The sequence below is a fragment of the Periplaneta americana genome, chromosome 13 (genome assembly GCF_040183065.1).
Source record: "Periplaneta americana isolate PAMFEO1 chromosome 13, P.americana_PAMFEO1_priV1, whole genome shotgun sequence".
NCBI classification, from domain to species: domain Eukaryota; kingdom Metazoa; phylum Arthropoda; class Insecta; order Blattodea; family Blattidae; genus Periplaneta; species Periplaneta americana.
The window spans coordinates 56,221,679-56,244,610 of NC_091129.1; the positions used below are offsets into that span (position 1 = coordinate 56,221,679).

Here is a 22,932-nt window from a genome sequence, read left to right on the forward strand (position 1 = left end):
CAGTAGGCCTCTCTCTTTTACTTTTGTATTTCATTTTCAACCTGCTTGGCATGGCTATGATACTGTCAATACAACTTTCAAAAGCACTAGGATATTGAAGTCTCACCACCAGAAGGCAGAATAGTTACTAGTTAATATTATTCGTAACTATTATTATGTTTCCTTTTTTATAAAATTCAAGACAAAACAATGTCTATATTTCGACATTCCTTTGACACTATACGGGTCTTATTTTTAATGTAGGTTACAGACATGAAGAACAGAGATACCAGCTTCATAATAAAATAACGTTGGCAATCAAGTAGGTTAATAGATGCCCTGACGAAGTACACATGAATGTCACCACTGTTTTGCTTTAAAAGCCAAAATATCTGTAATAAACAACACTAAATGAAACAAACATAATAATGAATACGATACAATAGTAATAATAATAGCATTATTGATAATGTTATCGACAATAAATTGTAATTAAATTAAAAGTAAGTAAGAGTAGCAGATATATGCAAATCTTAGAAATTTGTAGCCATACTGTTTACAAGGAAATGTGAAATTAAATTACGAAACATTATTCAAAATATGGTCATATTTAACAGTTCATTTTCCATACTGATCTCTGAAGTTCTGGTTGATATGTATAGTTCGAGAAAAAAAATTGTCCGTTAATTTTACGAAGTTACGAACATGACGCATTACGCATGTATAATAAACAAGGGCGCCTGTATATACACTGTGTCTCTAAAGTAAGTCCAACTTTAATATTATTTTTATTCAAATACTACTTAAGCTTAGGCAATGTTTGATGGCTCATACGGTGCATAATGTTCCTAGATTTTTGTTTCATTACAGAGATTTGATATGAGGGCCATGTGTGACGCGATATTCCAATTCCTACCTGACTCTGGATAACATGTCAAGTGTCACAGTGGCTGCGGCATCTTCATTTCTGATTCGCAGATCCTGCAGGTCTCGTGGTAGAGGTGGCACGTAGACTTGTTCTTTATATAACCCCACAAGAAATAATAGCAGGGAGTTAAATCAGGGAATCGAGGCGACTATTTCATGTAAACGTTGTCCATGTCTCATCGTCCTATCCAACGTTGAGGAAGTGCGAGATTGAGATAGTCACCAACTTCACAGTGATAGTGAGGAGGTGAGCAAGGACTTCTGAGGGCTATGTCGAAAACACTCCCGGACATGCTCAAGGCATTGTGTAGAAACTCGTGGACGTCCGATCTTTTCCTGTGATCATTAGCAATCTGTCGTGAGAAATTGATGAAGCCACTTCTTTATCACATTCTTGCTGAGTGCCTCCTTTCCATGTCTCGTCCGAAAAGAGAGTTGCACTTGCGTAGCACAATCATTTCTATCGATGCAATATGATCTTTCTGCACCACCAAAGGCCATTGTTGGATTGTTGCTCACAGCGCCGTTTGTGGCCAACCAGGGAAAGTGTGATTAAAACAAGACAAAACCGGATGGACTATTCATACAAACGCCACCTGATTTATCATAAATTGTCCGCCAGACTATGCACTACAAATGACTAAAAGTAGGACTTACTTTAGAAACACTGTCTATATCACTTGTGAACAGTCGTGCGAAATGGTAGGCCTATATATACAGGAAGATTCCCATCAAGGGGTCGGGCAGATTTTTTTTTCCTGGAACTGTACATCTATTATCAAGCAGTGCATCTCACTTGATGATATGTGTCTGATAAAGAACAATATTGTTTGTATAGATCTTAAGTCTGATTAGTGAAATATATTACTAATCAGCTATGTGTGCAATGGAGGGAGAAAGGAACTGGCCACCCTACCCTATTACGTTCTGACATAGTTGCCTCATGAGTGATGACCTTATTCGTTTCATCTGTCTTCAGACAGTTGAATAAAGAACAAACAAAATCCACATAAAAATCGATAATATAGAAAAATAATCTTTAATTTACATACGAACATCTACCATAAACAGAATTTTCAATACGAAATAACTACATAATTAATATGTTTAGAACTTTCAAATTAAAGTCTAATTCGTGATTTGTGTACATATGCAAAACACTAGAGAGGAATTGAAGTTGTATTTACATGAATATTTTCATTATGTATGTACGAATATTTATTCAAATGCATTAAGTAATATTACAATTTATATATACATAAACATACAAAAATTAAGTGTTGTAGTAAAAGTTATTTCCATCCATGAACCAAACACCAGATCAATACAGATTAAAGTAAAGCTTATATTTACACACAAGTACCACTGTTCATTACAATAGATTAAGATTTCTGACTGAAATACACATAAATGTACATCAAAACATTGATGCAAGTTGTAATTTATAGGTTTATACATAAAAGGAACACTACAGAAATATGATTAACTTAAATCCAGTGTTTACTTAATTTCAAGACTGTTTTATACCCACATTTCTGCTGTAGCCCATATTAATTAAAAAAAAAATACTCTTGTAATTGAAATCAATATGAATTTAAATTGAATTTTTGACAATAATGCAATTCTTATTGTACCGTATGTGTAAACTACCACCAGAGAATTGTATTATAAATTAAATTGAAGTTTACGGCATAAATTGAAATCCATGTAACTATGAATTGTAGATCTGAATAATTTAGTTATATACAAGAGTAAGTATCGTATCATGCTAATTCAATTAGAGTTTTATTTATATTTACATTACGACTACATGGCAATAGTCAAACTATGATCCTACAATTAAAATAATGATGACTGTGATTGTAATTTTGTTTACAACATTTTTCTTGCAATAGTCATTATCATATTACACCTTGATAAACTATATTTCTCTGGTCTGACATATATATATATATATATATATATATATATATATATATATATATATATATACAATACATAACTGTGTCTTACAATTACATTTTACTTTTTTTTTTTTCAATTATTGTCGGTACAAGTTTACATTCAGTTATTATTTTTTACATATAGACAGGTATTTCACAGTCATGGAGTTCTGGATTTCCACACCAAATAATTTTAATAAATCCCTGTATATTTACTCAATGGGCCTATATTATTAACAATATATTTTAATATAGGCTATTTCCTAATGTACTAAATCACTAAGTGTCTTTTAATATATTACAGTACATAAGCATATACCGTATTTATATTAAACTGTCTCTTCCTTTAATAATTCATGGGCCGACAGCCTATGGAGGGCCAGTCGACCAGCCGAATGAGGGTCTCACATTCAAATACCTCAACAGAGGTGAATTATCATCCAACAAGATCATGGATGTGTCGTTAGCACGTTGATCTACCCCTCAGTCATTATAGTTGGTTCACGATTACGGATTTTGCTACTCACTGTAACTCTCCAAATACATCACGATGCTGTCTGTGCACTGAACTCGTACACTGGACAAGATTTATGAGAAAATTTCTTCCTCATGACGACTCCAACTAGCGCTTATTCCGTATGACTAGTTCAAGGCATGCCTCATACCACACAACTATGGCGAGGGACTTTTGTTTATTAAATACTTGAAACAATTAAATGGTACGTCTTGTATATTAGCTTTACTTCTCTCAATGATGTCACCTGAATGAACCAGGTGTTCTTTTTAAGATAATTATTTTCCATATCACATCAGCATAGAAAGAAAACCCAAATTCAAATTAAATTACATGTAATTCCCAGTCTGAAATTACACGATTCAGTGGACAATTCACTATTTGGAATGTGTCATTATTGATTAAAAGCTGGATACATAATACGATTTTCTGCCGCGGTTGACACACGTCATTTACATTCACTTCTCCATTAACTGTCAACTCTGCCACGAAATATTTCTCCATGAGTACGACTGGTCTCGTACGAGCAGCATCACGATGATATCGTAATGACATCAAATATTATGTCAATTATTACTTTCCTACAAACAATGGCCATCTTGGTCACCGAATTTCAGATCACTATATTTCTGTGATTATAATCATATTCACACAAGCGGCATTATCACAGATAGATTTCGTTAAGTTCTAAGCATAATTATTTTGAGCACTAAACATCATCATTACATACTCCCCATTCAGTTGTGTTAAGAACTACACCAAAAACAATATTGATTAGTAGTTCATTTATTACTAAAGACTACACATATTATAGTGTACTGTAACACCGCAGTTGTACTTATGCCATTCAAACTATATTTAAAACATTCGCACACACAATTAGCAATGACATAATGAATTAATAAGAGGAAAAATAAAAGAAGAGACTCCTATGCTGACAGAGGCTGACAGACACAAATTTCATGAAAGCATTCGAAAAATTCAGACTAAAGAGAATTAATTTCTATTCGTTTGGCTACGACTGATGAGGCATGGATCCATTTGTCTAGTGTGATTCAGAGAGTAAACAGAAGAATTTAATGTGTAAACAACCGCCACCGCTAACGACAAATAAAAAAGTTCAAGTTCAACTTTCTGCAAGCAAGTTGATGACAATATTTTCTTAGATATGCAAGGTCAAATTTTGATTCATTTCATTTGACAGCTATTATGAACTATTGTAGTGTCTGGAGACAGAAATCTAAGTCCTAGAAACGCGGAAAATTTTCGAAAGATGCGATTTTGTCCCAAGGCAATACTCTTACAACATAGGCTAATATACTTGTGTGCCTTGTCTGCAGATCTTCAACTATCCACCTTATAATTCTGAAATGGCGCCAAATTATTTACGTCTTTTTGGCCCATCATACAGTAAATAAAGCTTGAAGGGAGAAATTTCGTTTAGATGAGATAATTAATACGGTGCAAGGGTGGCTGAGCAAGAAGATGAAAATATGTTTCCATGACGGATTACGGAAGCTCATTATTGTATTCCATAGATTTCCATAGATTTTACATTAATATTGAAGCTTTAATATGTGGAAAAAGTCAAAATTTTACAAGTTTACAATTTTTTGGCGACATGAAGTAATAATAATAATAATAATAATAATAATAATAATAATAATAATAATAATAATAATAATAATAATAATAATAATTTATTTTAGCTGGCAGAGTTAAGGCCGTAAGGCCTTCTCTTCCATTCAACCAGCAAAAAGTGTATAAAAGTGTATATACATATGCATTAGGCGATGGGCGCACGACAGTTCGGAGGAATTACGTAGAACATTACATTTAGTAATGGAAATTTTATTAAATCGCTACACTTCTTAACATATCCCATTACTTTTTTAATAAACCTTATACATTTCTGTTTGTAATGACTAATAGCAAAATATTTGGCTGGATTTACTCTCAGACATTCAATGAAGAGCTCTTCACTATATTATAATACAATATTTACAATTAATGTTTATGATTTTCTCTACTTTTACTTTGAGAATGAATATAAATACACAGTGATCACTTAATTTCTATTCTTTTAAAGTCTCTGCGACTCATAATTTTCTTTGTAATGCGTACACATCATAGCATGAATTTTTTCTTACATTCATCACAGAGACCAAAATTTAAACTCTTTTGTATAAATAAAAAAAAAACGTTGTACTTTAAATGGATTTCAATTAATTTCTCTATTGCCAGAATCTTCATGGAACGGAAAGACAACAATGACCTTTTTTCTAGTACGGAGGAGGGACCCGAACCTTCTTCACCTTTGGAGTCAAGGCATGAATAGCACTATAAGATTAAGCGGAACTATGTATTACGATTATAAATAGCTGTGTGAATGCAATATTGTGAAAGTCGTTTTTTACTTATTCGTTCTTTTCTTTTTGAAGGAAAATCTTGTGGAACGGAAAGACAAAAATGACCTTTTTTCTGGTACGGAGGAGGGACCCGAACCTTCTTCAACTTTGGAATCAAGGCATGAATAGCACTATAAGATTTAGCGGAACTATGTATGACGATTATAAATAGTTGTGTGAATGCAATATTGTGAAAGTCGTTTTTTACTTATTCGTTCTTTTCTTTTTGAAGGAGAATTTTCGTGGAGCGGAAAGACAACAATGACTTTTTTCTGGTACGGAGGAGGGACCGAAGACTTGCACTGTAACCTGAGGCTTATTGTGCTTACCACTCCTATTCTATGAAGGTTTGGGTAGCCGAACGGCTGCGCTCTTGTATAAGTACAGCACGCAGCACCGTGAACTGAACCCGAACTATGGTATGGATGATGATTTGTTAGTTAATAATTGCGAAATGAGTCCGAATTACTTGAAAATTCTGAAAAAAAAAAAAACAACCAGGTAACATGTTTCAACCAGGTCGCTTGTCCCAACCAGGATTTGAACCTGGGCCCGTTCGTTTCACAGTCAGATGCGTTAACCGTTACTACACAGCGGTGGACAACAATGACCTTACACATGTGGCTAGGAAATGCAAGAATTATCAAATTTCTAAAAGATCTTGGTCGATCTGCCCCTCTCCAACTTGAATGACAATGACTTAGACTTACACTATATACAGAGTTTCCGAGAATGAATGGTGGGGTTTTACGAGTTCACTGTGAAGCATGTATTATGTGTAATGGATTGAAAGGACTTGTAATTAGTTCAGTAACTCAAACAGTTTGCTTTCACGTCATTGTTGCGTATCTTACCAGATTTCCGACAGTCCTGTGTTCAGAAACCTCAGAAGTTCGTTCCACGCCGTTGCATACATTGCCTATACATGCAACAACATTTTCTATTTCCTCAAATGGAGCAAATGGAAATGGAGTTGCAAATCATCTTTCAACAGGATGAAGCATCATTCCATATCGTAAACCATGTCAGGGAAGAGTTAAAACATCGATTTCCAGACCGATTGCAAAACATGTCCGAGAAGAGTTAAATCATCGATTTCCAGACCGACGGATTGGCAGAAATAGACCCATCCCATGATCTGCTAGAAGTCCGGTCTTACTCCACTGGACTTCTACCTTTGGAGTTGTCAAGAATGAGGTCTACAGTGAAAGAATTTAGAATCATGATCACCTAAAATAAGAATCAGACAAGTAATCATAAGCATTACGCTAGATGTTCTTGTCAGAGTGTGGGCTGAAATTGAATTTTGCTTAGACGTCTGTCATACTGGTAATGGTAATAATATTGCAATTTACTAACGTTATTTGGAAACTGTTTGAGTTACTGAATTAATTACAAGCACCTTCAATCCATTACACATAATACATGCTTTACAGTGAACTCGTACAACCCCACCATTCGTTCTCGATAAACCTAAATAGAAGATTTTTTAGCAACTGTATGTGACGATTACAAATTTCAAATGTTGTGAATGCCGTGTTTAGCTTTTTGTGTCTTCTTTTTGAAAGATAACTTTTCTGGATCCGAAACGACAATAAAGACACCATATCTATATATGAAATGCAAGCATTATCACATTTATAATGGATTTTGGTCGACCTGCGTGTCTTAAACTTGAACGATAATGAATCAGAAGCTTTAGTTGAACTGATTTTAACGATGGTAATGACCGACTGATTTCAACATCGTGAATACCGTGTTCACCTTTCCGTGTCTTCTCTTTGAAGGAAATTCTTCGTTGACACGAAAAGACATTAAAGCCCTCGTACATTTGTCTATGGTGTCTTTACCATTTCGTGTCTTCTCTCTGAAGGAAATTTTCGTGAGCCGAAAAAGCCACATCTCACGTCGGCTTTAGTTGTGCCAAGAAACATGAAATTCTAAACGATATTGATCGACCTACGTCTCTTATTCAATTGAACGACAATGAATTAGTAATAATCCTTACATAAAATTATTTAGCACAACACTGTGTGCGACGATTATGAAAGGCTGTGTCGATGCAATGTTTTGAACGCCGTCCTCACATTTTGTGTTGTAGGAAAACCTACGTAGACCCGAAAAGAAGTTAATACCTACAACATTTGCCTAAGTAATGCAAGAAACATGAAATTTCTAAAGAAATGTGTTCTTCAACCTGAACGATAATGAATTAGTAAAGATCCTGATATTAGAAGATTTAGCATAAACATATTTGAAGATTCTAAATAGTTGTATGGTTGCAATGTTTATGTATTTAGCTTTCAGTATTTTTATTTCAAGAAAAGTCTTCGTGCAATGTTGTAATTGTCGTGTTTAGCTTTCTGCTTCTTCTCCTTGAATGAAAACTTTCGAGGATCCGAAAAGGCATCGAACCTACACATATGTGCCTATGAAAGGAAACATGAAATTTTTGAAGAAATCTTTTCCACCCATGTCTCTTCCTCAACCTGAACGACACTGAATTAGTGATATGACTTGCACTATAATATTTACCCGAACAAATAAGACTACTATAAATGGCTGTGTAATTGCAACGTTGTGAATGCAGTCTTTAACCTTCCGTGACTTCTCCTTAAAGGAGAACCTTCGTGGAACCGCAAAGACATTAAAATTTTAATCCATGTACCTATAAAACAAAAAGAAATATAAAATTTCTGAAGAATCTTGTTCCACCTACGTTCATCTTCAACCTGAAAAACAATGAATTAGTAATAAGCCGTACAGTATAAAATTTAGTGGAATTGATATGACGATTATGGATGCAATGTTCTGAATGCCGTGTTTAGTTTTCTGGATATTCTCTTTAAAGGAAAAACATTCGTGGACCCGAAAAGGCACTGAGTAAAACCCACATATCCCTGAGTAATGCAAGAAACGGCTTTTCTGAAATATCTTGTTCGACGTTAATTTCTTCTTCAGCCTAAACGATAATGAATTAGAATTAAGCCATTTGCAAAGTATTTAGTGTAATAGCATAACGATTATAAATGAATGTGTGGTTGCAATATTGTAAATAGCGTATATAGGTTTCCATATCTTCTATTTTTGAAGGAAAATCTTCGTAAATCCGAAATGGCATTGAGTGCAAACCACATATCCCTGAGTAATGCAAGAAACAACATTTCTGAAATATCTCATTCGATGTTAATTTATTCTTCAATATAAACGACAATGAATTAATTTTAAACATCCACACAAGAATTAGTGCAAATTTGTATGAGGATTATAAATGGATATGTGGTTTCAATATTGTAAATACCGTGTTTAGCTTTCCGTGTCTTCTCTTTTGAAGAAAAAATCTTCGTGGACAGGAAAAGACATTGAGTACAACCCATATATCACTGAATAATGCAACAAACGACATTTCTGAAATATTTTGTTCAACGTTAATTTCTTCCTCCTCCTGAACGACAATGAATGTGTACTAAGCCATACATTAAACGATTCAGTGTAATTTTTTTATGATTACATATGGATGTGTGGTTGCAATATTGCAAATCCCTTGTTTAGCTTTCCGTGTCTTTTCTTTGAAGGAAAATCTTAGTGGACCCGAAAAGGCATTGAATACAACCTACATATCTTTTAATGGCTGTGCAATCTTGTTGCAATGTTGTAAATGCCGTGCTAAGCTTTCCGTATATTCTCTTTGAAGGAAAATCTTCGTGGATCCGAAGAAGCATTGAGTACAACCCACGACATTTCTGAAAATCTTGTTCGACGTTATTTTCTTCTTCAACCTAAACGACAATGAATTAGTATTAAGCCATCCACAAAAGATTTAGTGTAGCTTTGCACAACGTGGTTGCAATATATAAATAGCGTGTATAGCTTTCCGTGTCTTCTCTTCGAAGGAAAATCTTCGTGAACCCGAAAAGACATTGAGTACAACCCATATACCCCTGAATGGCTGTGAGGTTGCAATGGTGTATACGCCTGTTAAGCTTTTTGTGTATCCTTTTCGAAGGAAAATCTCCGTGGACCCGAAAAGGCATTGAGTACAACCGACATATCCCTGAGTAATGCAAAAAACGACATTTCTGAAATATCTCGTTTAACGTTTATTTTTTTTTATTCTAAACGACAATGAATTATTATTAAAGCATCCACAAAAGATTCAGTGCAACTTTGTATAAAGATTATAAATGGATATGTGGTTGCAACATTGTAAATACCGTGTTCAGCTTTCCGAGTCTTCTCTTTTTGAAGGAAAATCTTCGTGAACCCGAAAAGGCATTGGGTACAACCAACATATCCCTGAGTAATGCAAGAAACGACATTTCTGAATTATCTTGATTGACGTTAATTTCTTCCTCCTCCTGAACGTCAATGAATTTGTACTAAGCCATGCATTAAAAGAATTATTGAATCTTTGTATAATTATTATAAATGGATGTGTAGTTGCAATATTATAATATCGTGTACAGCTTTCCATGTCTTTTTTTTTTTTTTTTGAAGGAAAATCTTCGTGGAGTCGAAAAAGTATTAAGTACAACCCATATCTTCCTAAATAATGCAAGAAACGTGAAATTACTGAAAGATATTGTTCGATTTACATTTCTGCTTCAACCTGAATGACACTGAATTAGTACTAAAATATACATACGAAGATTTCGTTGGAACTGTATGATGATTATAAATGGCTCTATTGTAATGTTGTGGATGTCATGATTAGCTCTCCGTGTCTTTTCTTTGAAGGAAAATCTACGTGGACCCGCAAAGTCATTAAATACTTTCCACATCTTCCTATGTAATGCAAGAATTGTTATATTGCTGAAGAATCTCGGCCAACCTGCGTCTCATCTTCAACCAGAACGACTATAAATTGGCAATACGCATTGCACTTGAAGGATTGACGGAACTGTTTGTGACGATTATAAATGACTGTGTGATTGCAATGTGGTGACTGTCGGGTTTTAAGTTTTGTGCCTTCTCTTCGAAGAATAATCTAAATAATTCTAAAAGACTTTCACACTGTATTCCTACATCTCTTCGAATTGAACGACAAAAGAATCAGCAATAAGCCTTATACTAGAATATTAAATTGGAAATGTGTACGCCATGACGTTTTTAAATGATTGCAATATTGTGAATTTCGTTATTATGTGTCAGTTTTTCTTTTCTTTGAATGATAACCTTCGTGGATTCGATGAAGCATTGAGTACCTCCCACATCTGCCTAAGAAATGCAATTAATAAAAAATTATGAAACAACTTGGTTCACTTTCTTCACTTTCAACGAAAAGGTACTATTAATAAGCCTTACACTAAAACGACTAAAAGATTTGGCGGAACTATTGTATAAAGATTTTTAGTAGGTTATTTTACGACGCTTTATGAACAGCTTAAGTTATTTAGCGTCTGAATGTGATGAAGGTGATAATACCGGTGAAATGAGTCCGGGGTTCAGCACCGAAAGTTACCCAGCATTTGCTCATCTTGGGTTGAGGGAAAACCCCGGAAAAAACCTCAACCAGGTAACTTGCCCCGACCGGGAATCGAACCCGGGCCATCTGGTTTCGCGGCCAGACGCGCTGACCGTTACTCCACAGGTGTGGACTTGTATATCGATTATAAATGGTTGTGTGGTTACTATGTTATGAATACTGTATTTTACTACGTGTCTGTTTGAAGGAGAATCTTTGTGGACGTAAAAATATTAAGGACCTCCCATATCTGCGTATGGAGTACAAGAAACATTACATTTCTTAACATCACATGAAGAATGTCATCGTAAGTTATATTTCTGGTACAATTGATATTTGGATCGCAGCTTAGTTCTGTTTGTGTATCTGTAAAAAGTCACAATGAAGATTAAAGAAAAGGTCTTTCTATATTTGCTATAACTGACGCATTAATATTTTGTAGAGGCTTTTAATTTACACTTTGTGAGTACTATGAAACTCTAAAAATTATACGTCATTGGATATACACAGATTTGCTTAGGCCTAAATATAATGTTGTTCTGAATTCGGTCTTGAAAAGTAATCTTGAAACAACATCTATTTTTCGACGAACATTCGCAACTATCTAAAACGAGCACGGATTGTATGTTCGAAGTCTACCACGAAGTAAAACAAGAAAGCAGAAATAGGAAATATGTTGCCATCATTCTTGATGAACTTGTGATGTGTCAAACACATTCCAGATGGCGTTAGTATTTCTTTACGAAGTTGGAGATAAACCAGAAAAACGCTAGTGGAAATTTATTTTCCCTCAGAAACATAATGCTGAATTAATATACCTGTATATTAGGCAAGAAAATAACACTGTAATGGATGGACCGGTAAAACGCTGCTTGCCTTGAACCACGATGGAACCAATAGCCTGAAATTCAGAAACGCTTGCCGGATGCATTTCCAAATAGTCACACCATCCATTGTTTATATCCATTAACTAAATTCGTTAATCATGCAGACTGTACTATCAAAGAAAGAACTGTGAATATTTTTCAGCAATCTATCGGTTCTCCCCCTGAACGAAATGCAATTTTCGAAAACAGAAGAGATCATAACACGTTGCAGGAAATAGAAAAGACATTAAATGCGATATAACTATTTGTCCGAGAGGTCTCCTGAGAACTTTGCATCCATCGCAGAATCAACCTCATATTCAAAATAACAGACCATTAACGTCTTTGGGCTGAGGTAAATCATGAATATATGAACAAATTCCTGATTATAATGTTTATTAATACCTGAATAATGTAATACGACTACGATTCGGCGATCCTTACCACCATTAGACCCGATAAATTTGTAATAGCGATAAAAATGTTTAGCATGATTTCCTAGGAAAGAAAATTTCTGGGAGGCCAGTATCGTAGATTTACTAAGCTCACTTCACATCTGCTGGAGCGCTGAGTACATCAGCTACATCAAAACCTCTCTAGTGCATCATGCATACGTGTATGTACCTGTAGGCTTACAATGAGGGATATCATAGTTGCAGTTTCGGTCAGTTAGTCCCATCTACATTAATCTGTTTCAGTTTGGTCCCATATGCCTGCAGCCCCTTAGCGTTACCCAGGAGGCACCGCGGGGAGGTGTGCTGCATGGCCTCCTAAAAATACTGTTTCTTGTGAATGTCTAAAAGTCGAAAAAATCTTCATATTTCAGTGGGCAAAAACTTATACACAGCTTTTATGAACTGTAGCCGCGAATTTTTGTGTTCATCGTATTGAGTCATTTTACTTTGCAAAAAATTTTCTTTTTCCAACAATTTATTTGGACGTAAACGAGATCTGCTTCTCACCTGAATGTAATTTTCACTCTGTACATCTTTCAGAAGCTCGATGAAACACTGTATATTTGGGTGTGCGTTTGTTGCCACATTCTTTAATTTGGAGTAGAAAGATTCGCAGCTGTTTGTCGTGCGATTCAAACTGATTGAATATTCTGCCCAAGTGTGGGGAGTAAACGTTGCTGTGGGACTTACGTAGGTTTCTAATACGTAGTCGCAAAATGCCATGAGCTTTTCGTTTCCAGCAGGAAGTATCGTCATCAAATCATCTGTAACAGAATCGTGCACTTCCTCAGGTCTCAAGAATGGATGTCCGAAAAATAATTTCCGAAAATTACTTTCTTCAGAACTTCAAATATAGATCTGCAGGAAGATAACCTACGGTACCAGCTTTGGCCAAGATGGAAATGGTACCCAACGATTTTTGCTTGACTCCATACTGAGAGTTTTTCAGTGTGTACTGACACCTCAAAATCGACAAACATTCTCGTCGGTAAACATTGAAAACTCCACTGGGAGCAGATCTTCGAATGCTGATGTGTAAAATGCTCATTATAAATGCAGATAAATATGGTATGGAACTAAACTGACGCACAACCCGTTCTAAACTGACACACCAGGTAGCTATGGGACTAAGCTGACACACAACCACGGACTAAATTGACACACCAGGTAGCTATGGAACTAAACTGACACACATCCCCGGACTAAACTGACACACCAGGTTGTAAGGTCAAACGGATTACGGACCAAATTGACAGCGACCCGACAGTTTAGGGACTAGAGTTATTTCCAAGTCAAAGAATGCTACACTGCACATGTTCCGATCCTAAAGTTTTCGGTAATATGTTGACGAGATATTCGCTTCGCTTTTCTGTTTAAATATGACAATCTATGCTGAGTAGGAATTAAAACTATAGCCTCTTATGAACCTCGCTACATTTTGAAACATTTTTGCCCGCTTAAAAATTGTGCCCCTCACTGTACATGTGAAGAACGTGCTGAGTTCGGTTTTAATGAATCCTGGTTTGTCACTTGCATTCAAATTAAATCATGACCAAATATAACAAAGAACTACCTCTAACACTGACTAAAATTATGTGTTACCTACAATCTCTTACTTCAAAATGATTATGTCTTCCCTGAATTTCTTGCGTCCTGTGTGATACAGAAAGTTGCAGATGAGACAATCAAACAAGTGCGTCAGACCTACGTTCGATGTTAAAAAAACATCATTTAAACATACCAGCCTATAAATTAATATTCCCAAACTAACAGTGTGGAAGATCTTACAAACACATCTGCGATATATGCAGTACAGAATACTTATTGGTGCAAGCTTTGAGTGACGGGGATAAAGAAAGAAAATATGAAGTCTGTATTGAAATCATTGACGAAATGGATAAAGATAACAAATTCTTTGATAAAATTATGTTTAGTGATGAGGCTACACCGTCACCACAATTTGAAATTATGGGATACTGAAAATTCACATACAGTAATTGAACATGAATGGACTTCACCAAATAATAAATGTTTCCTACGCTCTGAGTTCTATTAAAGTGTATGGTCCTTTTTTTCTGAGGAAAATTGTAACTGACATTATTTACCTGGACATACTAGAAAGCTTTGTCCACAATTAGAGGGAGTTTATTGTTCAAAAATATGTTCTACCTTTACATTTCCAACTCGAGGCTATATTCTATTTCAATTGCACCGTAAATGCATGGATTGGGAGTGGTGGAACGATAGCCTGGCCGTCATGGTTCCCTGATCTGACAGATTAGAATTTTTGTGTGGAGCTACACTTAAAACAGGGTTTTTGTTACACTTCTCTCTGTAATTCTAAAAGAACTTTCGCCTAACAGAAGCAGCTGCAAACAGAATATTTATTCATAGATCTGGGACGAAATCGCTTACAAATGAGACAGGCCTATTTGTTGTATGATTTTGAAATCTGTAAAAATATGTAACTAAATCTTTAAGATGTACTGTCTCGCCTACTCTAACACTTAATTCACTAGTAACAAAGCTTTCATAATACGTAAATGTTACTTTCGTAATAATATTGGCTGAGAACAGCACTGCAGGATGGAGGAAATAATATAGATTTTAAGCATAGGTACCAACACTCCTTTGGGATTCAATGGAGGCGTGAGATTGTGCTGGAACCACATGCTGAGTTGTCTTCAGAAGAAAAGTCTTCGAGAAACACCATACCGGTCCACATATTTATTCTCCAGCGAACATCGTGACCCCATACTCTCTCAGTATGCGGATTCTTGTAGCGTCGCAGATGATCGCTGTTGAATTTAAATAGTAATTCCCTTGAGAATAATATCTCAACAAATCACAAAATATTCTGCAGAAAGTTCTTTTGTTTGATGTGTTCCGCCAATGAGAAATTGAATTAGCATGCAACGCAGAGAATTTGTCTCTAGAATATGCTAAACTAGCTTTTGTCTTTAAGAGCACAGATGGTCCTCTGTGAGAAACTAATGCAATAGGCTGTAATATTCTCGGAATTTTCGTTCTGTCAGCTGATCAATGTGAGATCCTCGGATAGTAGTGCCAGTAACTTCAAATCCAATGAGGAGGGTCACATTTAAATAGTCATTCCGAAATTACTGAAGTGATTAAAGAAAGTCTAGGAGACTCTGTCAGGCTTATAGAGAGTTATTCTTACATCGAAGCTTGATTAAAACCTCGTTAACATCAAGAAATATGACGAGTCGCATTTCAAATGCGGATTAAATTGCAAGTTTCGTGCAGATTCATATTCAGAGTCCCTGTCTTAATTGTATTCTATCACTTTTGTACTTTGTGGACAACATTGTACTAACAGTTCAGAATGTCTAATGTAAAATTCGAAAAATTAGGCAATCAAAGATCTGCTGGACATAAGAGTGCAGTTGTATAATTGTACAATAATTAGCTCAATGGTCTTCCTTTGCCTGAGATTGGTATTTTCAAAAATTATTATTATGCTTCCAATTTTTGTAACTTCACAAATTAGGCCTAATATACCATTCCGCAGCAAAAATGTGTTAGTATCACAACAATGGAAATATTTTTTTATGATTTGGCTTTGTGTGTAATAAATTTCATGGAAATGATTTTTTCTCTCTTCCTCTTTCATTGCTTCTTTATTACTTTTAAAAAATCCCTGTCAGTAATCGAAACTTCTAGCGATGTTCAGACTATTAATGGACATTTAGTCCGTAAACAGATTCGCTCAACATATTCCAGGTGAGTGAAATGTCATATCGGGTAAATTTATGAGAGGTTTATTCAATTAATCCGCTCATAATACTTGTATGGATCATCCAAAGAAGAGTTGTCACTGGTGCTTAAAGAATTCGTTACTTGTAACTGATTTGGGCTGTTTGTTGGTAAATGTGTTGCAATCAGTGGTATTCTTGAGAACCTGTGTTCCATACATTTGTTACTGGATCTGTCAGTCATTTCCACTTGTCTCACAGATTTTATCCAATTAGTAAAGAAGTTCACCGATACCAAAGTTATAAACGTAGCAATACCAAACACCAGAGGCATAACAAGGAATATCATAAAAGTCTCAACATTCAAAGATGAAAATTCATCCCATGTACTGGTTCCTACATTATATTCCTTACTTTCGGACATTTCTGCATGCTCTGTATAAAAAGTTTCCACCAAGTTCCTTGGCTTCTTTGTATCACATGGTCTAACCTCTTTTGCGGACGTCCACCATGTCTTGTAAATTCCAGCTTCCAGGCATTTCACAGGTCTGTGATCACCCTCCAATTCTTGTGATCTCCTCCTCTCAGAAAACCAGTTCAATACATACATCAAACTGCAGTCACAGTTCCAGAGATTGTTACCGAGGTCTAAAACAGTCAGCTCTGTAAGATAATCCAGATCTTCCAGCTGAATGTCACGGAGATGGTTTGAATTGAGATCCAAGCTCTGCAAATTGGGAAGTTCCGAGAATGTAAATGAGTTGAGGGCAGTTAAAGTGCAGAAGCTAAGATCCAAAGAGAGCACAGAAGAAGACTCGAGGATTGGTAAGGCTTCAGGTACATAGACTAGAGGATTTCCCTTCAACGAAACCGCCTCTAAAACAGGATTGACAGAGAAAATTCTGGAAGAAATAAAACGCAAGTTATTGTAAGCTAGATCAATGCTTCTAAGCTTTTGAAGTTCAGAGAATACTCCAGAGTCAATTACGTCTATCTCATTGAAAGCCATGTTCAAGTCTTCAAGAGCAGCCAAGTCTTTGAAGTCGCCTTTCTTGATTCGTGTCAGTTGATTGTTTGAAATATCCAATGACTGGATAGCGCCTGTGTTGTTCAATCTGGGGATTGCAACTAGGTTGTCGTAATTGCAGTTTACAGAGAGACCCACAAAATCATCGAATTCACATATACACTGCGATGGACAGTAGATAATATTCATCTGCGCAGAAACTGAGACAGGTAGCATCTGATTTATAATCAGAAGCGACGTAAATACATTCCGAAAGTGTAAGGAATGATTGGTTATAAAAGGTAAAGAATAAAGAAACTTCTTCATGATATGTACAGGTAATAAATTTCTTGATGTATTATGTGTGTCATGCTTTGTTTTGTTAATAGTGATGGATTTTTTCCTTCGTCTTTTTGTCTTTCCAGATTCACTGCCACCAGAGGAACTGTAAATTAAAATATAAATCAGTAAAAGCATCATCTGATTACCTATATACTTTCTACGTAAGTATATAGAATGTTCAAAATATCTGTAGAAGGTTTTGATAGTAGATAGTTTACATGCTAGTAATTAAAATACTTCTAATAAACATCAGGTCAAAATCAATACCTATGGCTACACGATTATTATTGTTACAGTAAATGTTGTATGTGGTATCCAGTCATTTCTACGCAGTATTCAGCACTTCGTCACACGAAAACATGTGTTAGTTCGAAAATTCCGGATTTTGAGGACTCTACTATTACTAATTTAATCATTCATAATCTACTTATTTGATAACTGCAAGGCGTAGAATAGTCCAGCTAAGACACTGTATTTTTGACTGTGAAATGTTTTAATAATAATTTAATAAGAACTAACTTTTGTTATTATGCCACCTCAACGCAAAACACATATAGACTGGGCCAAAAAAATGGAGATTTTTTAAGAGTGACATGAAACTTTAGATTTGTATTGAATTAACTTTTATTATGTGAAAACAAATAATATATTTTGCTTTTTCATGTAACCATTACTACTCGAAAATAACATCCTTCAAATGCCCTCCATCAACGCACATACATTCTTGTAATCGCTCTTTCAAATTGCGTATTATACTTTGCAATATTTCGAATGTGATATTCGAAATTCCTTCACGAATTACTGTCTTCAGTTGTTAAATGTTGCATGGTTTGTTTGCGTACATTTTAGATACTCCCATGTAGATACCCACATAAAAAGGAAACGTGCAGGCCAGAGAATGTCTCCCGATATGATTCCCAAACAAATACCGCATTTCGGTCACAGAGATGGCTGCAGTATGTGCTGTTGTACCGTCTTTCTGAAACCAAGTTGATATGTTGAAACGAACATTTCTTCATCTTAGCTGACCACTACAACAATTTTGAAACAATATCACATAACGAGCCGCATAACAGTTCGCGCACGACCATTGGCAATTTTTTTTTATCTGGAGATTTCTTCTTTAATGCTGAGCCCGTTTCTTCTAAATTGCGAACCCAAGTTTTAATCGTATGTCAAGAGGTCACAGCGTCATGACGATGGTGTTGAAAGTGGCGGCGCATTGACCAGTTAAATACTAAGATTTTACAGAAAATCCTCGTTGCTCGCTATTACAATGCTCCATGTTTAATAAATTTCAACAATCTGGCTGAACAACGACAATGAATCTAAGTCTACTAAAATAATCCATGTACTACCAACAACAAAATTAAAATCTCTCGTTTCTTCGGCCCAACTTGCACTAAGAAGTATACAGAGTGTCGTATTTCTTAAATGACTAACCGGTTCTGCATATCTTTGTTACATGAAATTATTTGTTCCTCGAGATGGTGATCCTCTTCATTGGCGTCAGCAATAAATTATTCGGTACTAGTGGATAAGTTGGGGATTTTAGTCAATTAGCCTGTTCTATCCTCTTTTAACTCCTTACATTTGTTAGTTGTTAGAGCATATTCAAATATTTTGGTGTAAAATAAAGACCAGTCAATGACTTTGAGACATTATATTAACGGGTTTTGAAATTCTGTCGGTAGGCCTTTCTACGACAAGGAATCAACCAATACTGCGTAAAAAAATGACGGGACACATCCTGCAACAATAATGACAATGGACGGGTGGCTTTGTGCGTATTGATTTTTGGACCTATGTTCACTGTAAGTTAATTTACTTTGGTAAAATAATACCATCTACTGTCAAAAACTAAACCTTTTCTCAAATGTCCTATATGTAATTCATTGTACAGCTTTCGCCACGGAATAATATATCACATTAATTTATATTGTATTTATAATACGTAACTTAAGACAAAGCACATAAGTAAGAAATATATCAGATTCAACTAAATACGAGTATAAATCTGATAACAATAATTATTTATGGTAAGTACAAGTTTGGACAGGTTCTCTTTTTGAACGAGGGTCAAAAAGAGAACTATACGAATGTGCATCATAAAATGTTTTTTTCTACGACGGCACAAATTCGCATTAAATAAATATTTTAAGTTGTACAGGTTATAAGATCACGATTTCGCGGCCGTCTAAACTCAGAACCATTAAGAATTAAGTATCCATGGACCTACAGCCTGTTTTATTCATGATCACGGTTTTATGGCCGACTAAACCAAATCAAGAAAGCCGTTAGGAAAAGTTGAATCCTATATCTTGTTGCAATGATTGCTATAGATGTAATTTCAGAATAATAAGGCTAAAGTATAAATATGAATATTAAATTTGTTACTGATTTGTGTTACATGTACTATTTATGTGATGAAAGAACGAGGTAAACCATTAATTTCTTATTGAATGCAATGTGTACGTTGAATATTGCATTTTCTTTAGCAGTGCCTAAAATAAATAGCTTCCTCTGACTGAGGTTCTGGCTGATATGTAAGTTACACTTAGCTGCAAAAAGAATGGGCCGACTTTTGGTCGATAGAAATGCGCGGTTCACTCGTGTAAACGTAACTCACTGCAAGGCATTGCTGTGGTGTCTCTTCATTGGAAGTCGTCCGTCTATAATGTAGTAAACCTTACGAGCAGCGTGTGGCCCAGTGGTAAGAAGTCTGACATCCGTACCAGAGGTTGTGAGTTCGTCTCCCGTTACGGTAAAATTATTATTATTTTTTTATTTTAACTTTTACCTAATTTATTAGTGTAAATGTGAAATGGCATTTGTTAACAAACTTCGTTATGCCTTCCTTGTACAAATATTATTGCCCATCACCTGTGGGCTATTAATAGGTGAAACCTGGCCGGACGCATATCAAACACAAATAAATAATTAAATTAACAAAAACAAACGATTTTTAATACATTAACAACACAAGGCCTGTGATGGGGACTAGTATCTCGTCCACAAACCACCTGCGTCAATAATTGCCCTTATTCTGCGCGGCATGGAGTCCACAAGATTATGGAACAGGTCTAAATTCTTGGCCATCTCCTCCCACGCATCTAGAACTCTGTTCCACAATTCCTCAGGTGTCCGAACACGTGGTTGTTCTGCCCAATTAGAGCTTAGGTCCTTTTGACTGCAGTCCACAAATTTTGAATCGGATTCATATCTGGTGAATTTGGAGGCCAGTCGACTGGGTCGACATCACGCCTTCTCGGAAACCATCTTTGAATCCGGTTGGCGGTGTGTATCGGATGATTATCCTGCTGGAAGAAAAGTGTTCCTTCTGGATACCGTTTTCGGGCGGAAGGGATCATTACATTTGCCAAAATGTGTTCGTAGACTTCTACCGTAAACCGCCTGTGGATGCGTTCCAGAAGTCCTTCCCCATCGTATGACATCCACCCCCAACACGAGACCCTCACGCAACCCGACTTGTTAATTCGTCTCACGAAGCGTTCATCGTATCGGTGGCCATTCATACAATAAACTAGGGCAGTACTATCGTTGCTATTGGAGACAATGACCTCGTCGGAGAAAATGACATTTCTCCAATCGAAGTCCTGTCGGAGAGTAGCATACGCAGAATAACCTATGCGATCCAGTGCAATGAGTTATTGTTTCTGTGTCATCTTCAAGCGTAATGACGAGACAGAACGTTGTATTAACAGATAGCAGTATCGTTTGAAAGAGAGAGGGAGGTTTATTATTTATTAGATTTTGGGCATATTCTAAGAGATATCGCCACATAATTATAGCTTTGCGAGACACATATGATGGCAAATTTGTAATTAAAAAAAAAAGAAGATTGGGGGAGATTCGAACCTTGAGATACTACTATCAAATTGTTAAATAGATCAATGCCGTAACGACTTACACTACTGTGACTGCTAATAGCGTTTCGGTATAATACGTGGTTTTTCTGTTCATATTCGCTCCGGTCGATTTTGTATTTATCAATTTTATTATCATTTCACTCTTCAAGGGCCCTCATGTATCTAGAATCAACCCACATTCGATTTTATTACATATTTCAGACTCTTAAACAAAATACAGCAAATTGAAATGGTTTAATTATGTGTTACCTAGTGAACTACGGCTTTGACGAGACGAGCATGCGCAATGTTATATCTCTGGAACTTAGAAATTGTCGCCCGACACATTCTTTTTGCCGCTAAGTGTACATTTATTAGCAGGCAGTACATCTCACATGACGATATGTGTCAGAGGAAGAACATGCTTCTGAAGTCTGACTACTGTAATATATGTAGCTAGACGGCGATATATGCAATGGAGGGGGAAAGGAACTGGTCACACTACCCCATTACCTCTAGGCCTAGTTGCCTCATAAGTGGTGTTTTCTTGGTATCACTTTTGAGTTTCAGACCTGTCTTCAGACAGTTGACTAAACAACAACAAAATAAATAGCAGTGCGTAAAGTGATTACTTACCTTTTTTACGCACTTGTGTTTTAAAAGCTCACTTTACACACTGATAACCAGACATAGCATCTTGGGGACCGATGAATTAAGTTGATTGTAACACGGAGTATAGGCCTACAATGGCACTTCGTTGCTAGTGGCAGAACTGGAGGTATACAGAAACATCATAACTCAAGGAACGTTGTTTACTGCTGAATGTGTGTTGACCTTGTAGTTCAGAATCAGGCATGAACCTTTGAGTTTTAATATTATACAATTATGTTGGTCGTCAAATGAATATAAACACTACTCGCAAGGAACGATGAATTACATAAGAACATTTATAAAAAATTAAATAAATACTATATTAAAATGAAAATAATCTAAATACATATCCCTTATGTAATGCAATGTGCTATCGTAACGTATTTTAAAATAATTTTACCTTAATGTTACACAGACCGGCAACTTTTTATTTGTGTAATTTTCAATAAAGAATAAAGACTTTGAAGTGGATATTTTGTAGTTTAAAGAACGGGATGCCAGCTTTTACCATAATCTCACATATATCTAATTAAAATTGCGATTGTTTATTTGAAATGGAATTACCTGTTTCGTTTTTCGATGCAAGTTTTCTATTTCCTGTGTGTTTTCTACTGTTACAATGTGTCTGCATATATTGACCTTTGTCATCCCGCATGTTTACGCTACACAGTCTGCAAGTAATTGCCCATTCACTTCAAAACACTCGCCTCCATATTCTGTCACAAATTGATGCTTCTTAGATCCCTTTTTCTTCGTCATGATGTACTATAGATGCACTATCTATCAGATAAG

General features: G+C 35.7%; 1 protein-coding gene across 5 annotated transcripts in view; it reads right to left on the reverse strand.

Moving 5' to 3' along the window:
* Window positions 1-1,929: 1,929 nt before the first annotated feature.
* LOC138711952 (uncharacterized) overlaps window positions 1,930-22,932 on the reverse strand; it is a 67,977-nt gene continuing 46,974 nt past the window's right edge. For all 5 annotated transcript variants that reach the window (XM_069843261.1, XM_069843258.1, XM_069843257.1 and 2 more), the window contains one exon: window positions 1,930-17,723. In XM_069843261.1, the coding sequence (XP_069699362.1) occupies window positions 16,343-17,723 (1,381 nt within the window). In that variant the 3' untranslated portion in view covers window positions 1,930-16,342. The remainder of the gene's footprint in view (window positions 17,724-22,932) is intronic.